This window comes from Dreissena polymorpha, chromosome 7 (genome assembly GCF_020536995.1).
Source record: "Dreissena polymorpha isolate Duluth1 chromosome 7, UMN_Dpol_1.0, whole genome shotgun sequence".
Lineage (NCBI taxonomy): Eukaryota > Metazoa > Mollusca > Bivalvia > Myida > Dreissenidae > Dreissena > Dreissena polymorpha.
The window spans coordinates 61151802-61178031 of NC_068361.1; the positions used below are offsets into that span (position 1 = coordinate 61151802).

The window sequence follows — 26230 nt, forward strand, 5'->3', positions numbered from 1 at the left end:
CAGGGATATCTGCGTTTCTTCGGTTCTTGTTCTCAAGCTTCTGATTAGTGTCTATTGCGGCTTGTTCTTCATTTGTCATTTTAGGAATTGTTGACGTCAGATGCTGTGAAAAAGGAAAGCAAATATAAAAAATAGCGTTACTAATTTGAATGAATATGCTAGTGGAGTGTGCTGAAATGCCATAAATATAATACCACATATAATATACTGAAATGTAACAAAACGTAAAGTTAACTAAAGATTATTTGTCATTAAAGGCGTAGCGACTTATACAAAATTGATAATTAATATAAATGATTGCACGTGTTTATTTCTCCTTTATGGTACAATCAAATAAAAATATCAACTGACATGCACTTGCTGGAGTGAGCAAACAAAAAGTGCTTGCATTGTATGAATAAAAAAAGTTAAAATTTAGACGGATGTTATTCGCTTGTTTATTTTCAACACTTCAATTCTTACTTGTTTTCTTATGCAACGTTCACTGACATACGTCGTGGTCTCGGAGACATCTTTACAACAAACCATCGTGTAAATTACATCAAATGTTATCAACATACCTGAAACTTTCTTGTCATCGCATTGTTTGACGTGTCTTCAATGTACTGTCGATATCTATCAATACCAACAGGTTTGCAGTCGAATGTCAGAGCATGGACCAAAGCGTGATGTAGATACTCGTACTGCTCCTACTCAATAGCAATAAATGATATTCAACGTAAAATAGTTCACAATGCCACATTGTTCTGAATAACATATTCATGAAATGGAATTTATGTTACTTTATTTATAATTTGTTTGCAATAAGGCAGTTACATTAAATACAAATAACATGGAAGCAATTGTTGTACGATCCCAAAACTGACTTGAATACTCTGTTCATCAGGACACAATAACATTAGAAAAATCAGATTAGACAAATCAGATTAGCGAAGCATTTGTTCTGAGTTTTGAAACTTAACACTAGACTGCATTGACATTAATCGTGGAATAATGGCACTCCAGAAACTTTTATTATTTGTGTAAGCATACGCTAGTCTTTGTATTAGGGAAAGACGCCAATCGCATATGCCAAAGGTAAGGATGCAAAAGAACAGAAAACATAAAAACTCTCACAGTCGATGTAACCGCCTTGAATTGAAAATGCAAAGTCTTAAGGAGTTTAAAACGGAAAAATCCGAACCATACTGTAAGCCATAAATAAATAAAAATGTCACAAGCACACCTTAAGTTAAATTAAGGTCGAGTCCCTATTATTTTTAACTTATGGCAATTTTGTTTCCACGGACAGGTTTATGTTTTTGGATAGACAGACAGACAGACGGACGGAAAGACGTCTGATGAATCCAGTATACCCCCGCCGCACAGTTGTTAAATAAACAAACACGGATTTTCGTTTACCTATTGAATAATGACGGACGTGTGTACATGTTAAACATACCTTCGTCTGCACCATGTAGGTCTATTATGCCTCATGTTGACAACGCATCCTGGAATGTCCACCATGTTTTCAGCCTCTCCCTCCCTTATCAGAATATCGAGCGCAATGTACGTGCCTGAGCGACCAATACCGGCGCTTGTTTGTGTAAGACATAAACCATTATTTGAAATAATACATTACATATATATTTCAATATGTATAACAGTAAGTAGTATCCAAGGACCAAGTTCGCACCTATGCAAAGATCTTCATACTATTGAAAGTATATTGCAAGTGTATTTATATTTATCTAGGTGTAAATGCGCTCCGTTCGAACATTGAATGTAGAACAATACTTTTTTGTAGCTTATCGCTTGATATTAACATGTGTTAAACATTTTAATGTCGTGTACTTGCTTTTTTGGCAATATACTAAGTGACAAGGACAACTTATAACGAGATGTTAAGATATCAATTGAACTTATAAAACATATTTTTAACACTAAATACAAATTATTTCACGACACCTGCAGTGCACCACAGTGGGTCCTCCCATTACCGCTGGCGCGTTCAAAACTTTTGTCCGGAATTCTACGATAGAGGTCACATCTTCTGGGATGTCTTTATCTGGCCAGGCAGTAAAGTGAAGGTGGTACAAGGTTCTGTGCTCATTGTCCTTCATATTAAGGAACATACTAATAGTAAATAGTTATACACATTTTTGAATCAATCGACATTCAAGTTACGACTTATCGAACAAGGTCTGAGGTGGTCAATAATCGGTTGATATTTCAATGGTAAATAGAAGCATTAGGTTTTAAAATCCAATATTTTAATAGCATTCGGAAACAGCTTTAGACCTACAGAGAGGCGGATAAACATTGTTTACGGACGGAAAATTTATGTTTTCATCGGCATATCAAACCCAGTTAGCCCATGTTCTTGTTAGGCTTGTAGGTTCATTTATGTCTAATTTTCAATACTTTGAACGCTTTACTTACGATGTGCTACAAAAGATTAGCCGTAACCATTCAAAATCAAACGTATTTGTTTGCTGATAACTACTTAGTAAAATGTACGAAAACATACCACAAAAACAGAAAATATCCTTCTGACGAATTCTGCGTATTCCTCTTTGCTTGTACATTTTACAAATATTTCTCCGTAAGATTGCGTCAGCCCAACGTCGGGAAAATACTGATCACACTTGTCTTTCTGAAAACATAATTTAACAAGTTCTTTTCAAGAAAATTAATTCATACCATATAGAAAAAAATCAAAATATGCATAATTATTTTTTTTTTGTCTTTTAACGTGAGTATGTATGACAGAGAATGAACGAGGAACAACGCATTTCAATAACAATATTGAATATTCGAACATGTTATTGTGTTATGGTCAACGACGAATATTGAATATGCTAGTTAAATATAATTTGACTTGAATTAATTTCTATACCCCTTCTTCCACAAAGTTAGTAACCATGACAATCTTATCGACTTTCTGTTGCCATATCATTCTCCAGAATGGTGAAAAATCTCCCAGCTGTTTTGAAGTTGGGCCTGAAATAACATTACATAGTAGTTACAGATGTTATTAATTGGTTGCCATTGTTTGCGTCTAATTCAAATCATTGATTTTTATTTAACATTCAATCGCCATTACACATTCAATCGCCATTACATTGCAAAAAACAATTGTGCTTCAACTTATTTAATAGCCGTTATTGGATCATATTCCCGTTTCATTTATTTTCCCAAAATCCAGTCTGAAAAGTTGTTCTGTATAGTTGAACTTCAAGATTGTTTAGAAAAAGAGCTGTAAAGTGCACACAATAGTAGATGCGAAGTAATTTGTATCATATTAATAATATGTTTAAAGTTAAAGGTTTTCTGTGTTATGCAAATTATTTATAATTATTATTCTAATTTATTTATTTAAACATTACAACTTTTTCCAAATGTAAAGTAAATGTAATGTTAATTTGTACGTATTATGGTCAATGTCAAAACATGATGACGAAATGCGCTTTGCGCGCAGTATAACATGAAAAAGGACTTAGTAGAGGTTAATATGATCACCTAAGGTAGCAATGTAAGCGTTTCTCTGTTTATAGCCCTGAAATAAATTACGATTATATTGAGTAAATAGTTAAACATATTTGCTTAAGGTAACTATAGACAAAAAGAACAAAATGAAAGAAGGAAAATGAATAATGATGCATACTTGTAAAACAAGGCAAGTGTGTAAGAATTTGACACATTATTATGACGTGGTAAAGACCATTTTATTTTGTACTACTTACATCTATGTAACTGGCGTTAATGTAGTCTGTCACTCCACCGTGGACTATTACCCGAGAATCATCGTCTGAAATAACATTACATTACATGACAAGTTATATCATTAACATGTTCGGTTGCTGCTAATATTAACCACAAAAGCTGTTGTCTACATTTTCTTAAAACATAATAATCTATAATACAAATACATTAATATTTATGCTTAAAAAATACAATCGTACATGGATAAACCCCGTTGTATCGGTTCATTGGCATATTCAAGCTCATTTGTGAAACGTCATACTTCTTCGTCATTCCTTTGGGTAGTTTCTGAAATAGTTAATTACATATTTTACTTCTTTCTTTTCTTTATATCTTAATGTTTAACGTTACAATGTGACACATTAGCATCAACACTTTCCTTTTATGATATTGAACTCTATCATGAAGACAAATAATTTGTTTTTTTTTATATACAGATTAACTCAGGAAGCATTTGTCCTACCTCAAATTCTTCATCGAAGTAGGTCTGGTCCTTTGAGTCAACGAACTCCAAGAGCTCGCTGATCCTGATTTTACTCTTCTGTAGTTTACTAGCACAATTATAGTACACGCCTCCTCGTTCTTCAAACTTGATAGCTTGGAGCCTAGCCGCGGCCTCATGTTCGTCTTTAAGATACGCGAAGACAAGAAATAGCACTCTGTTACGTATCCGTGAAGGTTATTATCATGTTTATTCAATTTATTGTGTATTGAGTATTTATTGTGCATATTTTATTAAACGAGTTCAGGAATTTTGTAAGTAAGCGAGCCTTTGGCGAGCTTACTAACGAATTTCCTGGACGAGTTTAATAAAATATGGTATAATATGACGAGTGTTAGATCTTTTGTATCACATGCTTTTAAATTAGCAAATTAAATCAATATTTACGCAAACATAATGATAAATCGCGAATGTTGTTTACATTTCTAGACTTCATTTTGATGTTGCAACGTCATTTCAGCAAAATAACAAAATGCGATTGGTCAATCGAACAAAAACTAAGCCAATGAAAACGCTTAAAAAGTATATTACACATGTGTAAGATAAAAAATATTCGTTATGGTTATATTACATGGGAAACAGGGTATGACATGTGATAACATGTTTTATTGATCGACATACAAGATGAAAAAAACTACCGATTACAAGACCGTCTTCGTCGGTGAGCAATGAGGACGGTCTTCGTGAGATTACGTCACCACTGCTACGACATGACTGTTGATTGACTATTGTACCATTAGAAGCTGTGTGGGTGGTGTCAGGTACATCAGCGTGCAACGTATTCCTCTCGCCGCAATCTGAAGTCACAAACAACTCTTCTTAAGTTATATCAAACCAGTATCATTATAAATAACAAAAATTTGTTATTTGTAATATACAAACAACATAGGTACATGGATTGTTTTCTGAATGTGTCTTTATTTTATTTGCTCATTTGTTAATTTGCTATAATGTGTAGGATAAAGTGAGCCGTGAAACATATTGGCATTACTGTTTGAATAAATAAAAACACGACCCAGTGTATACAAGCAACTTGCTAAAAGAGGAAACTCTTAACTGCACACATGGGACTTTAAGTGTGATTCAACTACATTGACACGCAAAAATTGCTACCAAAGTGAACATTACAAACTTACTATTTCGCTGAACGGTTGCATACGCAGGCACATCGCTCAATCCATTCATCTCTCGCAGGTTATCGTGTTCAGTTGGCGGCGGAGGGATTTTCTTCCTTCAAAATTTCGCAAATGACTTCATCAACAGTACTTATGTTCGCAAATGACTTCATCAACAGTACTTATGTTCGCAAAGACTTCATCAACAGTACTTTTGTTCGCAAATTACTTCATCAACAGTACTTATGTTCGCAAATGACTTCATCAATAGTCTTTATGTTCACAAATGACTAAATCAACAGATCTTATGTTCATATTAATATTCATCGCTACTTCACACTTGACGGTTGCCATTAACAGTAATAATAACATACAATAAAAGCTTTTAATGTTTAAAATGTCACAAGACTGGCATTTTATAATCATGACGTGTAAATTGTCTTTATGCCAACTGTCACAATTTGGAACTGTAATGCAAAACGAAGATGTCCCTATTACTCACCTTAATCGGCAGAAGACGAGAAGACCTATCACACAAATGGCAATAAGACCTCCACCAGCACCGCCTGCTATTGCAGCAAGATGAAGTTCCTCAGATAATGTTGTTTCGATTACTAAAATAGTTACTCGTACGTGTATTTACTTGTTATCTTTCAAACCCGCTGACATAAATACAAATTATTTTCAGAATACTAACTGTTAAAGTGCTGTTAAAAACGTGTTTCACTTACTTGTCTCACAGGTATTTCCAGAAAACCCATAATAGCAACCAAACCGACAGCTTCCTGTTGCACGTTCACAGCGTGTGCTGTTGCTTGTCCCGTTTTTACAATTAACATGACATGTCTGATTACACACATTCCCGAAAAAGTGTTGCAAACACCCATCACTACACTCTCCGTTATGATTACAAAGATGGTTCAGACATCCCGATGGGCACTCAAAGTTACAATGTTCTCCATATTTCCCCAGTATGCAACGATCGCATCTATCTCCAGTGAAATTTCCAGAACATAAACAATTACCATTTCTATTGCATTCATTTGAAACGCATCCTTGTGAACAAAAAAACTCACAAGACGAGCCATATTTCCCAAGGTTACATTTATCGCATTTATGACCGGTAAAATGTTCCGAACATCTGCACGACCCATCAGTTCCATTGCAAGTTCCGTCAGCACATCCTTGTGAACACGACTGACTGCAATCTGAGCCATACCGCTCTGCAATACATTCATCGCATGTCGATCCAGTAAACCCTTCCAAACATGTACATCTCCCATCCGTCCGATTACATATATGATTAACACATCCGTTTGAACATGATGTTTCACAGGAGTATCCGTACTTCCCTGTTACACACCTTTCGCAATTGTCGCCCTCAAAATTTGCCTCACATGTACATGACCCATCTGTTCTGTTACAAACATGATCGACACATCCATCAGAACAATCGTTGGTACAATTTAATCCATATATCCCTGTCAAACAGCTGTCGCATTTAGCTCCTGTGAAGTTACTCAAACATTTACATGTCCCATCGGTCTGATGACAAATATCGCTACATCCAATTAAACAAGCGTCTTTACAATAATTGCCATACCATCCTGGTTTACATTCGTCGCACAAAGCACCTGTAAATTGTTTCAAACAGGTACAATTCCCATCTGTTCTATTACATTTACCGTTGCACCCACGGGAACAATTCAATTCACATGACTCGCCATACATTCCTGTCAAGCACTCATTACACAGATCTCCAGTAAAATTCTTCAAACATGAACACGTGCCGTCTGACTGATTACATGTAGTATTACATCCACTTGAACAAACATGTTCACAAGAGATTCCATATCTTCCATCCTTGCACTGATCACAAATTTCGCCAATAAAATATTCCGAACACATACAACTGCCATCTGTTTGATTACAGTCTTTAGTTCTATTACATCCGACTGAACATTGAAGATCGCATGAAGAACCATACCATCCAGAATTACACTGATCGCATGTAATACCAGTAAAGGTCATTTTGCACGAGCATGACCCGTCTGTTTTATTACAGGTGGAATCGTTACACCCTTTAGAGCATACATTTCTACAGTCTGCCCCATACATGCCCGGCTTGCAGGATTCGCATGTGGCATTTTCTAAACATGAAGAGCAGTTATGATTGCATTGGTATGTACAATTACTGAATACATCGTAGTATCCATCTACACACGAATCACATTCCCAGGGTGATTCACATAAACAGTTCCCGTTTGCATATATATATGTGTCACAATTTGCTCCGGTATAACCATGTTTGCAGCTTGTACATGATGTGTTGGTGCACGTCAGACATCTAGCCGGGCATGGGGAGCACAGGTATCCCTTCATAAAGTATCCGTCCAAGCATCCTTTACAACTGGCAATATTTGTACACATGCATCCAGTTGAAAGGCATTTTTGGCAAGTTGGATCATCGTTATTATATCCATACCCCGGTGGGCAAGTTTCAACACATACTGCAAAGAAACTAGATACATGTAATTCTGATTTCATCGATATTCTTATACTGCAAGCGTTCGTTTGAATAGTATATTATACCTACGCAACACTCAGACAACAGTTAGTGTTTAACTTAGCTTGATTGCATTCAAGATTATACCTTTTGAGGCTGCAATACATAATTATGTTAAATATGTGTACATCATCTGTGCTATTTGAATCTGTATTAGAATTAACATAAATGTAAACTATGTGTGTTTATTTTTACGTTTAGTTGGACTTTTTCGACGTTTTAAACAGTATTTTAGTCATGCCAGTTTGCCAACCGGGCCCGGTACGTTTGTCATGTGTTTATTGATTTGATTTATTGATATATCGTTATACGCTTATAATACTTTTAAAGTGGGTATGCACGATTTTGATATGTGTTTTATTGTAATATATTCATAAAAATATGTTATAATTACACAAAATAGGCAAGAAAAAAATATTTTAAGACGAACTTCATAAAATGCAGCAAAGACAAATTAACGCCCCGAGCCGATTGTGACGATGATATTTCGTACATAGTTTCCTACAAAAACCGAAGAATTCGTTTTTATAAGGATCGGAGATCGTGTTCGTGTGTCACATGAATAGATATCGTTGCAGGAAATTAAAATGATGCGTAAAACTAAATTTACATTAACATCGTACATGCATGATATACAAACTGGCGAGTTCGACTGTACAGACATTTTCGATTTCAGATTTAGATATTTGGCTTATTTCTCATTTTCGACACACGTTCTTCTTAACTTTTATTTTAATTTATATTGAAATATATGTATAATACGTTTTTTTTTACACATTTTATATAAATTCATAAATATTTGACAAAATCGTACATACCCACTTTAAGTTACATCATTAGTTTATTAATTACATGTTTATCATAAATACTTAGTAGATTTATTGAGATGGAGAAGACACCAAAATATGATAAAACATTATGCGATGAACATATATTAGGCCATCTGTCGCACAAGACGCTACCTACTGCATGTGCTATTAATGCTGTTGAACGTTGTTCACTATGTTGCTTTTGATAATGGCTATAACAACGTGTACATGTAAAATATAATCAAAATATTAAAACGATTCAGGACGGTATCAATAAAAAGTCTAACATAACAGCTTTTACTATATATCGAAACGTTTATTAATGTATAATATAAAAATGTACACACCAAACGACAGAAGGTTTGCTACCATATACACCAATTTATCCATGTTGCTACAATAGAATATTTAAAAAAGTAGGAAAATAAAGTGAAAACATGCATTTAAACCGTGTCGCTATCAATAAACAGAAACCCAAACTTGTTACTTAAATTCAATTATTAATTAAGTTCAATGAACACAACCTGTATTTTTGTACTATTATTATCGACTTAACACATGTCTCTTCCGTTAAAACAATGCAAACTGAAAGAAATATCCAAAAGTCTGAATACTAATTGTTATTTTATATGACTATTTGAACAACTTTGTTTTACCAACGGTGCCGTTTCAATAGGGGTATTTCTTACATCTCTGAAATACTTCATATTATATTAGTTTTAGAAAGAAAATAATGTCCGCGTTTATTTGTTTCTGTTATTTATTACACTTACCTCGTATATATCTCTGTCCAGTGTTTCATAATCAAATTTAAATTTCATTTATTATAACAAATCTGTTTTTAAGCCATCAACAATTCAGCTATGAAAAAGTTGTTCGTTCTTTGGTACGCCATCATCTAAAAATGGAGGTAAATACAGGTTTAACTTCCCTCATTGGTGTAGCCGCCAGTCTTGTTGGTATTATCAACATTCTATACAGTTCATGTTAACGAACAATGTGTACTTTAGTTTTGGTATCATATGCTACCATACTACGGATAAACTGATACTATATCGTTTATACATACATGTCATGCATGGTTGCTTGTTAATGTAATGAGATATTTTATCAGGCATCTCCTATGCGATATGCAAATTAGTTTCCACTTTTATAAGAATATGCCATGACATGCTGATGATCTTTCACATTATATTTATACTTCATTATTTCTTTACTTAATTTTAGTTAATTTATAGTTACTTAAGCGAATGTGATCGAATATAGCAATCATGAACGCGAACTCTGGAGTTAAATTTAACAAAAATGATTGAACTAAGAAGAAAGCATCAACAATTCAATCCGGAATACCATACAAAATGTTTAGGGTCGGCACAAAATTAAGACCGGTCGGTTTGGAAACAAACAACTTTTGCTCTGCTTAAGTCCATATTGACATTCAGTCACAAGAACGATTAACAATCTTAGACGTACCAGAAATCAATGAAAATAAAAATAAATAAAATATCACATTTGCATTCGGGTACTTTAGTATACATATCATGAAGGGTAACTAACCCGCGTATTGAGTGTAACTGCAATCGAATTTGCTTGATGACAGTTTTTATCATGCGAGAGAAACTTAATATACACTACTTGTATATTATAAGAGTTCCAATATTGTCAACTTGAATACTTGGGTTAAATTTGTTTTGGTTTGGTTGTACATATTTGACTCAATTGAGAATTTCAGCCTCGTATTTTTGTGTTAAATATGCTAAGTGTGGTCATGACAAATAATTTTTTTATTTGATGATTGTTTCAAAACATATCTGCTCAAGCATCCTTTGTAGTTGTCAACATTTTAAATAGACAACCATCTACGCGGCATGTCCGACGTGTGTATATAAATGTTTGTGTATCATTTACAAATCCAGGTTGCCACGATTCGTCCAAAATATTGTCATATATAAACAAAATGTCATTTTCATTAAATATATTCCTAGACAATAGGACGTCTACGGGAATATCTCTTCATAAAGATAAAAAGCAAGAAAACACACAAACCAAACATTCAGCAAAAAAGATTAAGTCTGGGGCCACCGCCTTTGAACAGTACATTTGATGAATTGTGGTTTTTAACATAACACACAGTATTTAGCGGGTGTCTTTTGTGTATGTTGTGTCATTCATAGACAGCTTTTTGTCCGTCCATCACCAACTCTTCCCGATAAAGACTCCCGACAATGTTCGGACTGCGTTACTTTCCTTATAAAATCAGAGAATCTTAAGTATCGGAATACTGTCAGAACTGTCGGAACACTGTCGGATCTTTGTCGTGTAAATCTTGACAGAGACAAACCGATGTCGGGACGCAATCGGGACACATTATTAGCAGTTTATCAAAATATTTATTTCGAGACCAGTTTTGTTGGGACACTGTCGGCTTCAGATGATTACTTTTGAATGTGTATCTGTGGCGCTAAGAACGTTTTAATGGCTTATTGATTTAATATAAAACAATTAAAAAAGATATAAGGATATATATGCGTACCAGATGACAGTTCAAAAACTGCAATATACACGAACGCTTACATTTTTATTGCAGGTTCTGAAACAATATCTGAAAATATTACCTTTAAGCATTCTATATGACTAATAAATGTAACGAATGCGTTTGTTTTGTTCGGTTTCATGTCTGCAGTTATAAATTCGAGTATTAAATGCGGGATTTGAATGAAACGGTCCTCAAATAATAACTTTCCCACGAAAGCTACAAACCATTTTAATACAGTAACAAGAACACAATAGCTAAATATAAACTGATTTTCATTCACCAGATCGAGATTTTTATCATGAGTAGACAACATTAATTAACGATTACATGACTTAATTATATTTTAGATTGTTTGTCTTAGAGATTTTAGCCAAATCAATATAGTCTTATGTAAGCCTACGTGATATGAAACTTTATGGAAAGTAACCGCCTTTCTCATCAATCCAAACTGAAGTACAGTGGTAATGTAAACATGTATACGGCGATAACATCAGTCAATTGTATCTTATATTTATCTAAACTAAAAGATAATAAAATCTTACTTCGTCTCTGTGTTCGTTGACAAATTATTACACTGCGCTTCAACATACCTTAAGTAATTGTTATGTGGTAAATCATTGTCTTCAAACGCATGTGTTCAAGTATTTAACTTCCCTCTTTCGCTTAGTCGCCAACAATGCTGGTATCCATCAACATTTTCAACAGTCTTTGTAATAATGTAACCGAATACTGCAAATGTATCACACTATACTACTGATATACTGATATCATAACGTGCATAGATTATAGATACGTGTTATTTGATGTGTCAGCACTGTTCAAACGAGAGAGAAACTTAACAGCTTATTTAGTACACTTATATAATAACACAGCTTATGCGCCTGTACACGTGTTCAATGATCATCAGGTTGCGTTAAAAGTCAGTAAACAAAATCTGGTAATGATTTTAAGAAACGTGTGTCGACATTCACGGAACATATTTCATTCGAAACCGAAACACCGATATGAGACTCAACAAAGGAAGGTGTAATCTATACTGCAACAGTGTAATAAATACACATAGTAACGACATAAAAATTGCATTTACAAGTAATACGACTATAAAGACAATCATCATCATCATTATCATCATCATCATCATCAACATCATCATCATCATCATCATCATCATCATCATCATCATCATCATCATCATCATCATCATCATCATCATCATCATCATCATCATCATCATCATCATCATCATCATCATCATCATCATCATCATCATCATCATCATCATCATCATCATCATCATCGTCATCATCATCATCATTGTCAGTAAATTATTTCGCATTAATAAATAACAAAAAGACCAACTAAGCGTGTGTGTTTGTATTTGACAGGGCTTTCGAAACATAAATGCAAATAACAATGCTTCTGACGCCCGTACTCTGTATGTCTGCAATGTGCAACATCGACCTAAATGGCACCGTCTCGAGACGTCAGTATACGTTGCGATATCCTTCCCATATATCTAAGGACTGAAACGATACTAAATCAATTCTGTCGGAGACATTGTTATACGTATAATTCAACATGCACATGTGTGGCATGCGAATAGTGCAATAGTATTAATACGCATCAGACGGAAAGCCCAAAATAAATATCACACTAGTGCGCAATTTAAATCCACCATTCAAGAGCACAAGCCTATGGACGCCATGGCAAAACAACCCGCCAGCTCCCGCCAATGCTCTAAGAGCACACATGACGCCTACCATGCCTATCCACAAAGCCAATCAACGAAAATTGCACAAAATGAAACATTATTTCCTTAAAAGCAGCTGGATATTTTCAAGATTTATCCACTACCACCAATCAACAGAAGTACACTTCACGTACACCCCAAACAATAACCGGTCGGAATACGCAACACTACTGCCATTTTTCTTTGTCATTCTTTTTTTCTTTTAATGGCAGGGGGACTAATGAGAACCCATGGCTCCAGACCGGTGTCTAGGCGCCTTCATCGCCTCCTGATTATCCCAATTTTAGATAAATCTACATAATATAATCAGCTATTTCTATTGCGTTAACATTTAAGTATTCTTTTATTGTGCTTTCACGCGATTTTTATGTCCCACAGTCTATACTGAGGGACATATTGTTTTTGCCCTGTCTGTTTGTTGGTTTGTTTGCGTCAAACTTTAACATTTGCCATAACTTTTGCAATATTGAAGATAGCAACTTTATATTTGGCATGAATGTGTATCTCATGGAGCTGCACATTTTGAGTGTTGAAAGGTCAAGGTCATCTTTCAAGGTCAAAGGTCAAATATATGGGGGGGGGCATAGTGTTTCACAAACACATCTTGTAAGGTGTATTATTCTTCAAACTGTCGCATCCCGGAGATAATTCTTTGTGAATTTTTTATTAAAATTTTAGTATGTTTAAATGTCTGCCACATTGAAGTTGTTTCCAGTAAAATCATTCTTTGATTTCACTTCTTTATATTGTTATGTACTGAACGATTAAGGTAACAAGTTATTCTTATTTTCAATATTTTAAGACGGACATTCTTATCGTTTTGGTGTAACTGTTTAGATGTAGATGTCGGGTTAATGCAGTTGATGCAAACAGATCGTCTCTCTCTCTCTCTCAGGAGCGACGCGGGAGAAGAGAGAGCGAGAGCGCGGAGACGAGAGAGCGAGAGACGAGCGGAGCGAGAGAGAGAGCGCTAGAGAGACGAGCGGCGCGCGCGAGCGACGAGCGAGAGAGAAGCGAGCGAGGGATAGAGCGAGCGAGAGAGCGTAGAGTCGCTGAGCGCGACCGCGCTCGCCAGCGCGCCGCGAGAGCGCGACGCTCCTCTCTCTCGTCTCTCTCTCCTCTCTCTCCGCCTCGCTCTCTCTCTCTCTCTCTCTCTATAGATATATATAATATATATATATATATATATATATATATATATATATATATATATATATATATATTATTCGAATACTTCTGATTTAACTTCATTATTTAGGTGTATGCTTTTGTGGATGTTGCGGTTTGGGTGGTTTGTTTGTTATCTGTTTGTGTCCACGATGCGTGCTGGTGCTTTTGTTGTTCGTTTATTGTGTTAATTTCATGATTTTCTTCTTCTCAGTGAACTAAAGCAACGCTTACATTTACTGATGATCATTTTTTAAACCGATTCGAATAGTGCATGTGTGTTAGTAAATTATTTTGATCACTTTTCTGAGAACGTCCTGTAGCGATAGTAGGTACTAAACTAAATGTTTTCAAATTTACTCTGAAAAACATGATTACATACACGAGAATGAAACGGGTGGCACGACGAACTTTAAACTTTTTCTTGAAATTGCCTTCATCTCTTAATACCTTAATTGACATTACTCTGACATTTGATTCGCCGATTATTTATTTGGTCCTCACATTATGCCGAGAAAACTGTCTCCTTGTGCCTAAGCATGAATTAATACATTTTCATTGAACGGCATGTTTATATTTGAGCCGTGCACTGGGATAACCGGCGTTAAAGTTTCGTCCCAGATCCGCTCGTGTAGTCCGTTTATGCTAATAAAGGAATATCGTTTCCTCCAATACTGGAATCGTGGAAAAAATCGAAAATCGTAGACGTACGCTAGCGTAACTCTGTTAGTAAAACGGTCCCAGGCAGTGACCTGTTTTTCTGTTCATCATACCTCGATTTTAAAGAAATAATGAAAAGATCGCTAAAAAGCTGCATTTTTTTGCGGGAAAGAATATGATTTTTGTCGTTTGACGTGTTTATAATAACGGCATGAACATTTGCACATAATATTTGTAAAACATATCTTTTGCTGCTTGTGTTGCATTTTGTATTTAAAATATATTACATCTTGGTATCAAATTGTTAGTTTTTGTTGAATCGGATTATATTTTACAAAAAATGAGTACTTTATAATTGATTCTGAGTAATATGACCTACTTTCTATAATCGACTGATATAAAAACATCCTGTTGAACTACAAAAGCATTGTTCCGGCTGGAAAGAATTGTTGATTTTAATGTCGCAGCATTTACCACTGTACTTTATTAATATTCGTATTCAATACTTTATAAACACAAAGCATTCAACAGGACTTATGCAGTACTTAACCACAAGATACTTGTCTTTCCCATCATCAGGGCATGAATATCTCACTACGTATACATTGCAGGAAAACTGAGCTACAAACAGCTCAGGTTTACAGAGCTATTCGAGTTGATTTTCAGCAAGCAAAGGCTTGTTTTACAATAATCCGATAGCATTAAACAATAATTTAAAATAAAGCACAATATCCGACGTTCCTTTCCAAAAATTCTCCTTAACAGTAATTTTTATATTGGGTTATATTCTCATCGCACATATACGTCCGTGCTGCATACACTTGGAATAATAAAATAATAAGTGTATAGCTGACGCATATTTTAGTTTTAAAAGTATGGTCAATACACAATATAAATACATAAAATAACAAGGGCAACAACTGTTAAACCTATGGAAGCGAGAGTTATAGTTCTTTTGCACTGCACAATCCACATAATGAGATTCTTTTTATGTTTCACGTTGACACCTCTTTTAGTTTTTAACATATAATCTTAAAACATCATTTAAGAACACAATTTAACGAAATGACGTTATTCTTAAAGTAAGAAAGAAATAGTTATTGTACTCGTGCACAGCACATTCCCTGAATGAGATTAACCTGTTCATTACGTTTCAATTCGATACCATTTAAATTTTCCAGGCAATTTCCAGAAAAGTGAAATTTTTAAGAAGGGCACTCTCTATATAAATAAAGAAGCGAGAGTTATGTTTCTTTGCGATACACATCCCATCAATAATAAATACCTATATATATGTAGTATCACGTTGATTGATTATTTAATTTTTTGATGTATTCCGGACACAATTTATGTTTAAAATTTAACAAAAGGCCATAATAATAATTCAATGGCCATGACTTCCACAGGTTTGAAAAGGCTTGGCTAGTTATTAAATTCTTATTAATATTTCTAGAAAACTTTACAACAATCCGATTAAATTATGTTGATTTAGAGAGTGGACACCAAAATGTGCGGGTTGATTGTCTGACGAACTGACAGACGGACAGAAAGACGTGCCTCTCAGCTTAAGTAAATATAAATGAGGATTGTCATGATAATACATGTATTAAACACCGTCGCATCATCCTGGAAAAATCTTTCACAAAGACAAGAGGCGACGCATTCGGGCCATTAACGATCCTTAAATCAAATCATGTTAATCATGTCATTCGAGTCCCAAAGTGTTGGGACACTGATACTATCGGCGCAAGAACAGAAGATTACATCGGCAATTCGTATCTTAGGCGTCATGGGCATTTAACGTTAATTGTTTGAACATCAAACAGTGTCTCAAAAGTGTAATTAGGCCATACATACCAGAATACATTAGGCATAAATGTAACTTTTTGTAGAATCTAAAATAATATCAGAAAATATTGCTTGTTTGCATGATATTTTTCGTTTATGGATGATATTTTTGTAATTGTTTTGTTTCTTTGGTTACGTATACTAGTATTAAATGCTGAATGTGTATTTTTCTCAATTTAGTTTGCAATTAATTTTACAGTCCTGATAAGTTTTGTATTTTCCCTATTAATAATCAAATATTTAAATGTAGTTATAATAAAGAATAACGCACTAGCTTAATATATGCAGAATCTTTTTTTAAGAACAGAAGGTTGATCATATGTAGGCAACATTTATTGACAATATGATAACTTATGTACATTATATTGCTCTCTCTATTTCAGCCACATCGATATAATCATCTTTTAGCGAAAGGGATATGAAACTTTGTATTAATGTATCCACCTTTTTCATTATGCAACCTTGTACATAATTATATGTGTATATGGTGATTGCTTAAAAAACATTGAAGTACCGTGAATATGTAAACATATATACGGCTACAATATAACTTTAGTATATCGTATATTTGTCTCAAAGGGAAAAGATAATTACATCTTACCTCGTGTATGTGTTCGTCGACAAGTGGCTCTACTACATTTCAACATTCCTTTATTAATTGTTATGTGGTAATGCATTGTTTCAAACGCATGTATTCAAGTATTTAACTTCCTTCTTTCATGTTGTCGCAAACAATCTATGTAAACGAACACTGTAAAAGTATTACACTATATTATCGATATACTGATGCTGCTACGTTCATAGATTATATCTGATACGAGTGTTGTTATATGTAACTGATGATCAAACGAGAGTTCATTAAAAGCTTTGAATTACTCTAAGATTATAACGCACATGCTTTCAACTGAATACCTTGACACAATACGAGTTTTCTACGCTGGCTTTAGTTACACAGACTTCACTTTATATAAAAACAGCTGAATGCGGTACGTGTTAAAAGTGTTAAACACGAGCTTATTCAAATGATATTCGCGATACATGTACACGCGTTCGTTTTCAATCAATTTACTTTAAAAGTCAGTAGACAGTACCTGGATAGTGATTTTGCAACTCGTGTATCGACAATCACGGAAATGTTTATTTTATACACCGAAACCGAAACACCGATATGACACTGACCCGTAACTAATCGAAGGACGATGTAATCTATAGCGCAACAATGTAATTAATACTTTTAGTAAGGAAATACAATTGAAAAGTTATACGACTTAATAGACAATCTTATTTAAAGGATGATGACAAAGGAAAAATATATAAATAGTTACTTGTAATTATATAATTTGTATTTTGTGCATTGTTTTACTATAATATTTATTTGTATTTGTGATTTATAAGCGGCTATTTATAATGGTCGACACGCTATGGCCAAGAGTGAGGTAAATAAAAACCAAAACGTTCTTTATCGACTGTTTCGGGGCGATAAACCAAAGATTATCATTTTTAATTGTTTTCTCTTTTGTGGTGCGGGTTTGGCTTTTGTGCTGTATTATTGACAATAATTAACAAAATACGTTTCACAAAATGTGATTGGTTTTGAAAAAATGCAAATTTGCGGGTACAAATCAAGCTGACATTTTGAAATCCCTTCAATAAAGAATACCATATCGACAGTTATTTGAATGAGACACGCATATATAATATGTACAAGATAAGTATTGATGCAAATCATCAAAGGGCATCGGGAATTTCAGTGTAAAAGGCACTCAATGAAGTTACATGGAACGATTTTTTTTTCTACTGTAAATATTAATATATTAGCCGATTATTTTAAACAAAATAGAAATAGAAACTGGTATAACCATTATCTATAATTTAGTGTTATAACCCCCAAATAACCACTATTTATTATGCTGTGCTATAACCCTCAAATAACCATTATCTATGATTTTGTGTTGTAACGCCCCAATATTTCATAGTTCATTTAATTTACATCGGTTTCCTTTTTTTACTGGCATCCGTGTGCAGTTTTCATTAATGGAACAGAACTGTGCAGGTTTAAAAAATCTGCTTCATCTTGTAAGCGTCATTTCATATTTTTCTCAACTTCAAGGGGAGATGATTCTGAACTTATTCTTACGTTGCTCTTTTTCGATAGGGGTTGAGTACTCATTGATATGAAAACACAGTACACGTTTGGAAAAAAATTGAATGAAAACTGTAAATTGCATAAAGAAGCTGCATTTCACAATACTTTGAAATTCAGTAAAATATCATAATAGATTTATTGCTTCGATATTCATCATTTTCAATAGGGTTCGAGTAATACTGATATAAAAACACTTAACAAGTTTGGAAAGATTCAGACAGAAGTTGTGAAATCTTATAAACAAGTGAAAATTGTTTATTTTGTCAAATTTAATAGAAAAATTTTGGACTTATTGTCCCGATGTTTCTCATTTAAAATGAGGTAAAAATGCTCATTGATATGAAGACACTGTAAGTTTCGAAAGAATCTGATGAAAAATATTGACATAATCACCTAACCAAGCAGTTTTTCAGTTTTTTCTTTAATTCAAAGAGACATAATTCTGGACTTATGGTCCGATATTGCTCATATAGAGTTTGGGTTGGGTCCTCATTGATAAAAAACCTGTGCAAGTTTGGGAACAATTGGATGAAAATTTTGGACTTCGAACAACGATTTTCAAAATTTCTCAAATTCTATGGAAGATAACTATGGACGTAATGGTCGGATAATGCTAAAGGGCCCATACCACCTGGATAGTAATACGTGTCGCGCTTCGCGCTCTATGTGTGGTTCTTAAAAAAAACTCCCAAGAGTGCTTGACTCTAGGGAAACGGGTTGCTGGGACACAGCTCCTCGGGATAAGCGGCTGCTTCTTTTAACGCAACTCATCGTTACAATCAATAATACGTGTCGCGCTTCGCGCTCTATATGTGGTAGGGATAGTACTTAGGGCCTATGATAGACAACCATAAAAATACATGGATAATATATGTGTTGTTTGCATTTATTTGTTAATATAAAATCACGTGTATTTTTTATAAGATATTTAAGTGATGTAAGAAATTGTAATTAACGTTGTCACCACGCGGCATCCATTAATTTTAATAAAATGTCCAATTGTAGTTAAATGGATTTTAAAATGTCAACATAATATAAAGCCTTATTATATTTATTAACCTGACTGAAAACAATTGTCAGCCCCCGAACTATTCCTGTTCGTGCCGGAACCCGGGATTGAACCGGGGGCCTTAAGATGATGGTTGCGACAACTTCAGTCTAACGCTCTCCCAACTGAGCTATTCCGGCTGACATCATTTATGTACTGCTATTTGGTGAAGTTGTGTATAGCGATCGTTATTATATGTCTATTAATAATCTAATACATTGTACGTTTTCGTACCACTTACGCCTTCTAATAAACTTGCTTGCGCGATAGGTCGTCAGATATCGTACTACATTGATTCTCCACTAAATAAGCAAATTAGAAAAACCACAAAATAAGTATATTTTAATTATGTTTTGTTTTTATACAAAACCAGAAGGTTTCGCGTATTTGCCCAGTCCCTGTGATCTTTCCCCTGTGATCAGTTGTGGATCAGTTATTAATTAAAACAATTAGCTTTGCATTATTGGCAATAAATGTTGTTATAAATGTAATAGGCACACATGCAGTACTTATTTACACTAATTTGCACAAAAAAATCATCACTATGCAAGATATTCTTAAAACAAAAATATATACATTGATCCGTAAAATATCTTCTCCTCCCATAAGCGAAAAACAAATGCATTACATACTAGTCGCCGCTCTCCAGAGCGACGCCAATTACCGGTATGATGTAAATAATCAAGGGATCGGAACGACATACCGTCGGTTATTACCGCAATAACGAACACTTAGCCTTTTATTAATTAGATTGTTGCAGACATTTTTATATAATTTGTCTTTATGAAAGTGTATAGAGAATAATAGGTTAGTGTTGATTATAGATCAGGTTTATAATGCCGGGCTAAGAAACCAAAAGGACGAGCCTTGGTGAGTGCTTTTACGTTTTCTTGCCGAGCATGATAAACCTGATCTATAATCAACACTAATCTATTTTCTCTGTATCACTCTTGTTATTCTGTAAACCTTTTTAATTAAACAAAATTAGTTTAACTGAATAATTTCGCTGGATTTATGGCGTTATTTTGTCGGAGCATGAAGATTTGAACCCAGATTCTCTCTTCATAATGGTGTGCTCGATAGTGCGCCATATAAGAAATTCGATTTTTTTCATGCAATTTGCATTTATCTTCTTATGCAGTAAATGTCATTCTTATATATGAAAGTATATGAATTATAGTATTGGGTCCTGAAGTTAAAACGAAGCAACTGCATCGTCGAGATTCAGAATGGCTACAACGAGCAAATATTTTCATCGTAAAGTATTGCCATTGATAAAGGTGCATTCGCAGGTTGGCGACCTAATGCATATCCATCGCTATGGTTACTTACCTTGGGAGGAAAACAACCTGTAGTATAAAAATGCTCTATTTGTTAAACAGGATATAACTTAAATGGAACAAGCTTATTCAAGTGCGTTGTTGTAGTATTTTTAAACTAAAACTCAAGTACCGATTTAAACTTCCTTTTTCGCAAGATCCTTACAATACACCGATAAAACTAGGTTATGTACATATGAACATGAAGTACTTTTTTGTCTTTAAACAAAGACATGCGAAAAATACAAGGATGAATATTATATACAACCACAAACAATGTGTACACATATTTATTTAGGATAAAATTTCAATTTTACCATTTTATCGGTACGCTTTCGAGAAAACACGAAAAGATATGAATAAATAACGCCAACGTGCAATTATGTTTCCGGATTGTGCATTTGTATTGTATAAGGCTCATTCGCAATACCCATTTAATACATGCCCGATAAAGAAGTATATCATTTGGATAAATTGAGCTTTCTCTGATTTGTTTCTTTCTCGAATTAGGAATTACACTAATATTGCATTGTGTCTATTACAACCTTCGAATTGCAGTTTTGGATTATTGTTATCATATGAATACAGACTTAAAATCACTGTTTGCGGACCTTCACAAATCTGGTATATGTAATCGCTCATTTACTTCATAAAGGAATTTGCAAAAAGTGTCCAATAAAATAAAAATACTTTGCAACGCACATGATTTAAAGCATCATTTATAACGCCGTCAACTAATATGGACAGTGGCTATCCAATTCGAATGTCCTTATTGGCAATAAGGTTAAGTTTCACTATGCATTGTCGCATGCATCTGAACCATGTCCTTAGCAAAAGATATGTGCAATGCCTATGAAACATGCATGGATGCTCAATTGAATTGAATATACATTGTATAAAGTAGGAAACACTTCGAATTTATTACGAGTATATACCTTAGGTGAAATTCTCACAAAATTAAATGCAATAAACATTTTGATGTGCAATACATGTATTTCATTATTTAAACACGATACCATTACTCATTTTTTACATTTTTTCATAACGAGAATCATCGGCGACAAACACTGACTTTATTTACGTACAACGTATGTGATACTCATATTTTAAGAATATAATATTTAAAATAAAAACTTGTCTTACCGACAAATTTTAAGCATTAAACGAGCATTGTCATTTTCGAGCTAACACAGAACAGAATACGTAAAACAAAACAAATACAAATAAAATATATATAATATATTTCTACTAAATATATCACAAAAATTCCATACGCACACAACATAATTTTATCGAGTTCATGAATTTATGATTAATATGGCATAAGATAACATAAACGCAGATATAAAATGATATAGGTGAAAATAGATTCTTAAAATATACACATGTATTTTTATATTTTCAGTTAAATACAACCAAATCATTTGTATGCAGTGTGGCACTGTTCGCGCCACAAAATAAAACTCAATCAAACATTCAACCCATGAAAACAAATTTGAAGAATATGTGTTGACAGCAACATGATATATTTAATTTGCACACATTCTAAAAATTAATCTTTAACATCATGAAATAACATAAAAGCAGAATCACTCTTAACATAATTTTATTTGTTTGTTACTCGTTAATACGTCTACACCTTCGAGAAAACTGGAGCAGCCCTGTACACTGAACATGTTGGGAAAGACTGGTTTGAACGCGACTTCATCACATATTTAGTCCGCAAATCGTTAGGTACAGATATATTGACACCCTAAAAAGGGTATGTTTAATCTTAGTTAAAGTCGCGGAGGAATCAGTGATGTAATGGTTTGCTTCTCAACATCTTAACTAAAAAGTCGAGCGCAATACAAATTTTAAGAAATTTGTAAAGGAAATCTTAAACCGTGTGATGGTAGAATAATGTTTATCTTTACTGTTCTCAAACACTATCAATAACATGTATAGATTCCATATCAAGTATTAACACATAAGAAAGTGTTTGTTTTGTTTTTAACAAACCTTACATGACCAACAAAGCGTACTCATACAAATATCATCCGGACACTAACACAATAGCCAGCAGTCCTTACAATGATAAACGCATGGGCATTATATATAAAAGTGTATATTTAGAACGAGAAATACATAAATACATGCACACCAATTAACACCATGCTAATTAGTACTTATACCATGTTCTGATTATGTTTAAAGTCAGTGAATAAAAATGAAAGAAAATGCTATTTATGTAAGTAAGCATTAAGATTCGATATACATATTTGTATAAATTCAGTAAAACAGAATCATCATTCAATTGTTTCGACGTGAAAACAAAGTTAATGAAGGATGATGGGCTGAAAGCACTGTTTTCATATTCTTGTGAATACGCTTCGGTAGCAGGGGCGTTATCGACGGAACCTAAAGCCAATACAATTAACATACATTTTTGTAATATAACCCACTACATACCATGTATATTGTAAACCAATATCTTAAATAGATACATCTAAAAACACGCGTTGTGAAACAAAGTTTGTTACAAATAATAATAAACATACCATCTGATAATTCAGCGTAAACGTGCATATCTGAAACATCAGTTCTAGGTACACTCGACTCATAGTCGCAATGTGTCTGTCTTATTTGACGCCTGAAAATATAATACTTTTTAAAAGCCCATAAACACATAGAACCAAATAATATTTACAATACAACTTTTCGAAAAATAAAGTTACATGTAACACATACAAAATCAGTGTCTCTTTTAGCAATAGCCAAGATTTGAACGCAAGATGAGGTCTGGAAACATAAATTTAACGCAATACAAATGATCGTGTTTATTTTTCTGTGTGACAATATATTCCATGTGAATAATGCGCCGATATCCGAAACTTTACGAGAAAGCGAGATTGGCTTCGCGCAGAGTCTGTAGCGCGACGTAGTTCTCGTAAATAGGTCGTTCTTCCGACGCTGCCCAAAGCAAGTCTCGCGTTCGCTCGCAAATGGAACACTTATTATTTATGTGTTATCTTTATTTTACGAAATATTTTACGAAATATTCGTTTATTTTAAGTATGTATGTGAATTTAAATATATATTAACTCTAGGTGTCAAAAAAGTGTCATACATCAGTTATAAATATATCTTTTTTAAAGCATAATGGTCGTAAATACCGTTTAACCCAAAACACTACAAAGAAGCCAGTGGCCAAGACAAGTGCGATAACTGCAGCTGCTACACTTCCACCAATTATTGCTGCGGATCCAGGGTTACTACCGTCATCGAAAAAACGTAAGGTCTATAAAATCACCAAATAATTATAATGGCCATTCGTTGGGCATTCGTTCGGCAACTACACCTGTACGTTTTACTATTTGATAACGTTGAATTCGGATTGTTAAGCACAACCAGATAAGTGCCTAAAATATGATGTTAAAACTGATTTTCTAACTAAAATATATATATAAAATCAATGAAAAACCCGTCTATTTAAATTAATAGGCTCTTGACACACTAATTGACTAAAATATATATTAATCGCATCTGTTCTCACGTCCGGCTTTGTAATCGCATACCCTATACAACATCATGTACCATTGATAACACACCAAATAGCTTCGTTAGGTAATCCTGCTTATCGCTTTTAACGTAAAGAATGAAAAAACTGTCGTCTTGTGAACACAAAGTAAACCTATCGGTACCGTCGTACCGCTTGTAAAACAACATAGACTGAATTCCCCGTTGGCTGAACATGACTGACTAATGTAATTTCGGCTGCATTCAGTATAGCATTTGAAATAAAACATCGTATTTGAAGAACAATCAAATCATTCATCATCTGCGTGACTTCTTTTAGAAGAGTCTGCAGAACATGGGGCATTGCAATTGGGTAAAGGTATTTGAAGAACAAAATCGAGTAAATCGTGGTACCTTATATTTTCAAAAATTATATTCGGTTGATGTTTTTAATCAAAGGCAAACATTGATTTTATGAAGATTGTAATCTACTAAGCTCGTAGAAACATGGTTTACTTACAAATGTCGCAGGTGTTTCCAGAAAACCCATACTTGCAACCAAACCGACAGCTTCCTGTTGCACGCTCACAGCGTGTGCCATTGGTTGTCCCGTTTATGCAATTCACATGACATGTCTGATTACACACATTCCCGAAAAAGTGTTGCAAACACCCATCACTTCATTCTCCGTTATGATTACAAAGATGGTTCAGACATCCCGATGGGCACTCAAAGTTACAATGTTCTCCATACTTCCCCATCACGCAACGATCGCAAGTATCCCCGGTGAAATTTACCGAGCATAAACAGTACCCATTTTTGTTGCATTCATTTGAAACACATCCTTGTGAACAAAGGAACTCACATGACGAGCCATATTTACCAAGGATACATTTATCGCATTTATTACCGGTAAAAATTTCCAAACATCTACAGGACCCATCTGTGTCATTGCAATTTCCGTCAGCACATCCTTGTGAACACGACTGATTGCACATTGACCCATACCGTTCTGGAATGCATTCATCGCATGTCGATCCAGTAAACCCTTCCAAACATGTACAGCTCCATCCTTCCGATTACATACATGATAATCACATCCGTTTGAACATGTAGCACAGGAGGATCCATACTTCCCTGTTACACACCTTTCGCAATTGTCGCCATCAAAATTTGCCTCACAGGTACATGACCCATCTGTTCTATTACACACATGGTCTATACATCTTTCAGAACATTCATACGAACAATTAAATCCATATATACCTTTCAAACAGCTGTCGCATTTAGCTGCTGTGAAGTACCCCAACATGTACATGTCCCATCTGTCTGATAACAAATATCGCTGCATCCAAGTGAACAAGCGTCTTCACAATAATTGCCATACCATCCTGGTTTACATTCGTCGCACACAGCACCTATAAATTGTTTCAAGCATGCACAAGTCCCACCTGTTCTATTACATTTACCGTTGCATCCACGCGAGCAGTTCAATTCACATGACTCGCCATACATTCCTGTC

General features: G+C 34.3%; 1 protein-coding gene and 1 long non-coding RNA gene across 9 annotated transcripts; both read right to left on the bottom strand.

Annotated features, from left to right (window-relative positions):
* Positions 1-26179, bottom strand: LOC127840153 (multiple epidermal growth factor-like domains protein 10). 8 transcript variants are annotated; one of them, XM_052368634.1, is made up of 17 exons: positions 11863-12074; positions 9510-9634; positions 9084-9130; positions 6093-7871; positions 5864-5975; positions 5383-5477; positions 4885-5043; positions 4208-4371; positions 3945-4032; positions 3726-3790; positions 3502-3538; positions 2879-2982; positions 2510-2635; positions 1948-2096; positions 1442-1576; positions 561-689; positions 1-103 (listed from the first exon to the last, which is right to left on the bottom strand). In XM_052368634.1, the coding sequence occupies exons 2-16, from the start codon at positions 9536-9538 to the stop codon at positions 647-649; spliced, it is 3132 nt and encodes a 1043-aa protein (XP_052224594.1). In that variant the 5' UTR covers positions 9539-9634; positions 11863-12074; the 3' UTR covers positions 1-103; positions 561-646. The 8 variants fall into 8 exon arrangements, with proteins under 8 accessions (XP_052224594.1, XP_052224595.1, XP_052224597.1 ...); XM_052368635.1 differs by lacking the exon at positions 11863-12074 and adding an exon at positions 11673-11806; XM_052368637.1 differs by lacking the exon at positions 9084-9130.
* On the bottom strand, positions 22499-24653 carry LOC127840158 (uncharacterized). Its single transcript, XR_008030444.1, has 3 exons — positions 24366-24653; positions 23751-23842; positions 22499-23610 (listed from the first exon to the last, which is right to left on the bottom strand). It is a non-coding gene; the product is annotated as an uncharacterized LOC127840158 (long non-coding RNA).
* Positions 26180-26230: the final 51 nt, after the last annotated feature.